Source organism: Poecilia formosa, unplaced genomic scaffold (assembly GCF_000485575.1).
Source record: "Poecilia formosa unplaced genomic scaffold, Poecilia_formosa-5.1.2 Scaffold631, whole genome shotgun sequence".
Taxonomy (NCBI): domain Eukaryota; kingdom Metazoa; phylum Chordata; class Actinopteri; order Cyprinodontiformes; family Poeciliidae; genus Poecilia; species Poecilia formosa.
In genome coordinates this window covers 152,227-153,474 of record NW_006800570.1, presented here as the reverse complement: position 1 = coordinate 153,474, position 1,248 = coordinate 152,227, and the positions used below count along the sequence as shown (strand labels likewise).

The window sequence follows — 1,248 nt, the reverse complement described above, 5'->3', positions numbered from 1 at the left end:
AGAACAGGAGAAACGAGGAATTCAGACCGAAGCATTGCAGTTCTACTGTCTGCAGACCAGAAGTGAAGGAGTCAAAGCTCCAGATGCTCACTTTACCCTCCCCGATTTATCATCATCATGTAGCGACAGCAGAGAGAAATGTTAGCATGACGTGGATCTGCTGCTGGTCATGTGACGTCATCTCTCCGCTGACCTTTACATGAACTCTGCTCCTCACCTGGACCAGATCATTATGGCATCATTGCTGATGACACACAACACAATACAGTTTTTACTATATTTTAGATATTATAATTATATTTAGAATAAATATGAAGTGAGAAGTGGTTTATTTTTGTTTTGACATTTTTATTCATTGTTAAACTTTATGATTCATATTTATTCCACATTACTTGTGATCTATAAATCAGCATTTTAGAATCGATGCTTCTTCAGGCATCTGTGTTTCCACTTCGTTGACCACAGATCACCATCTTCTTCAGACCAACGGCTCTGCTGGCCTCACCGCCCGCATCTTTGCAAACAAGGTCAGAACCAACCTTACTGCTGAGTTAGTGCAGGTCTTTTTCCCTACAGATGTTTACCAGGTGAGGAGACGAGGACCTACCGTGGCCGTGACAGAAAAGGCAGCAGAGAACCAAATTCAGGATGGCAAGAGCAAGCACCGCAATAGACAGAGATATGATGCAGAGATGTTCTGGAGAAGAGGCGCCTGCAGGAGGAGCTGGGAGCAACGGACAGACATCAGGTATATTCAGAGACTCAGATACAGCTGATATTCTTAAAAATTTAACCCCGTGCTCATCAGCTCAGTCACACCTGCTGTGGTGACTCTGAAGGACGTCTTAGATACTGCAGGAAAAACAGGCAGAGAAAAGTTTCAAGTTAATCTGTAACATTCAGATTTAAGTTCAAGGATTTTCTTCAAAGTTCAGATTCTTTATTACTTTAAAGAAACAGAAACTGAAATAAGGCTACGTTCTCCCTGCAGGCCTTAATGTTCAATCTGATTTTCTTCGTGGCCGTTCACTCTTCCAAAGAAAGGCGATTTGTATGTGATCTCCAGTGAGCTGCAAACGACCTGAAAGCGTCCCGCATGCACAGTAGAGGGCGCAATAACGTCACTCGTAGAGAGGAAGCGCAGCGTTTAGCCAACCGCCATAAAAAAAGAAGAGCTCAGTGTTTGTGGAAGTAAACACAGATGCCAACGGTGGAGCGTATCTTACAGTCCGACTGGTTCAGCACATC

The 1,248-nt window shown here is 43.5% G+C and overlaps 1 protein-coding gene and 1 long non-coding RNA gene across 2 annotated transcripts in view; both read right to left on the bottom strand.

Annotated features, from left to right (window-relative positions):
- Positions 1-327: 327 nt before the first annotated feature.
- On the bottom strand, positions 328-900 carry LOC103130399 (uncharacterized). Its single transcript, XR_475206.2, has 3 exons — positions 820-900; positions 608-724; positions 328-514 (listed from the first exon to the last, which is right to left on the bottom strand). It is a non-coding gene; the product is annotated as an uncharacterized LOC103130399 (long non-coding RNA).
- A 101-nt stretch (positions 901-1,001) lies between these two features.
- Positions 1,002-1,248, bottom strand: part of LOC103130404 (scavenger receptor cysteine-rich type 1 protein M130-like) — a 13,446-nt gene continuing 13,199 nt past the window's right edge. The window contains exon 6 of the mRNA XM_016665885.1: positions 1,002-1,081. Within this exon, the coding sequence (XP_016521371.1) occupies positions 1,002-1,081 (80 nt within the window). The remainder of the gene's footprint in view (positions 1,082-1,248) is intronic.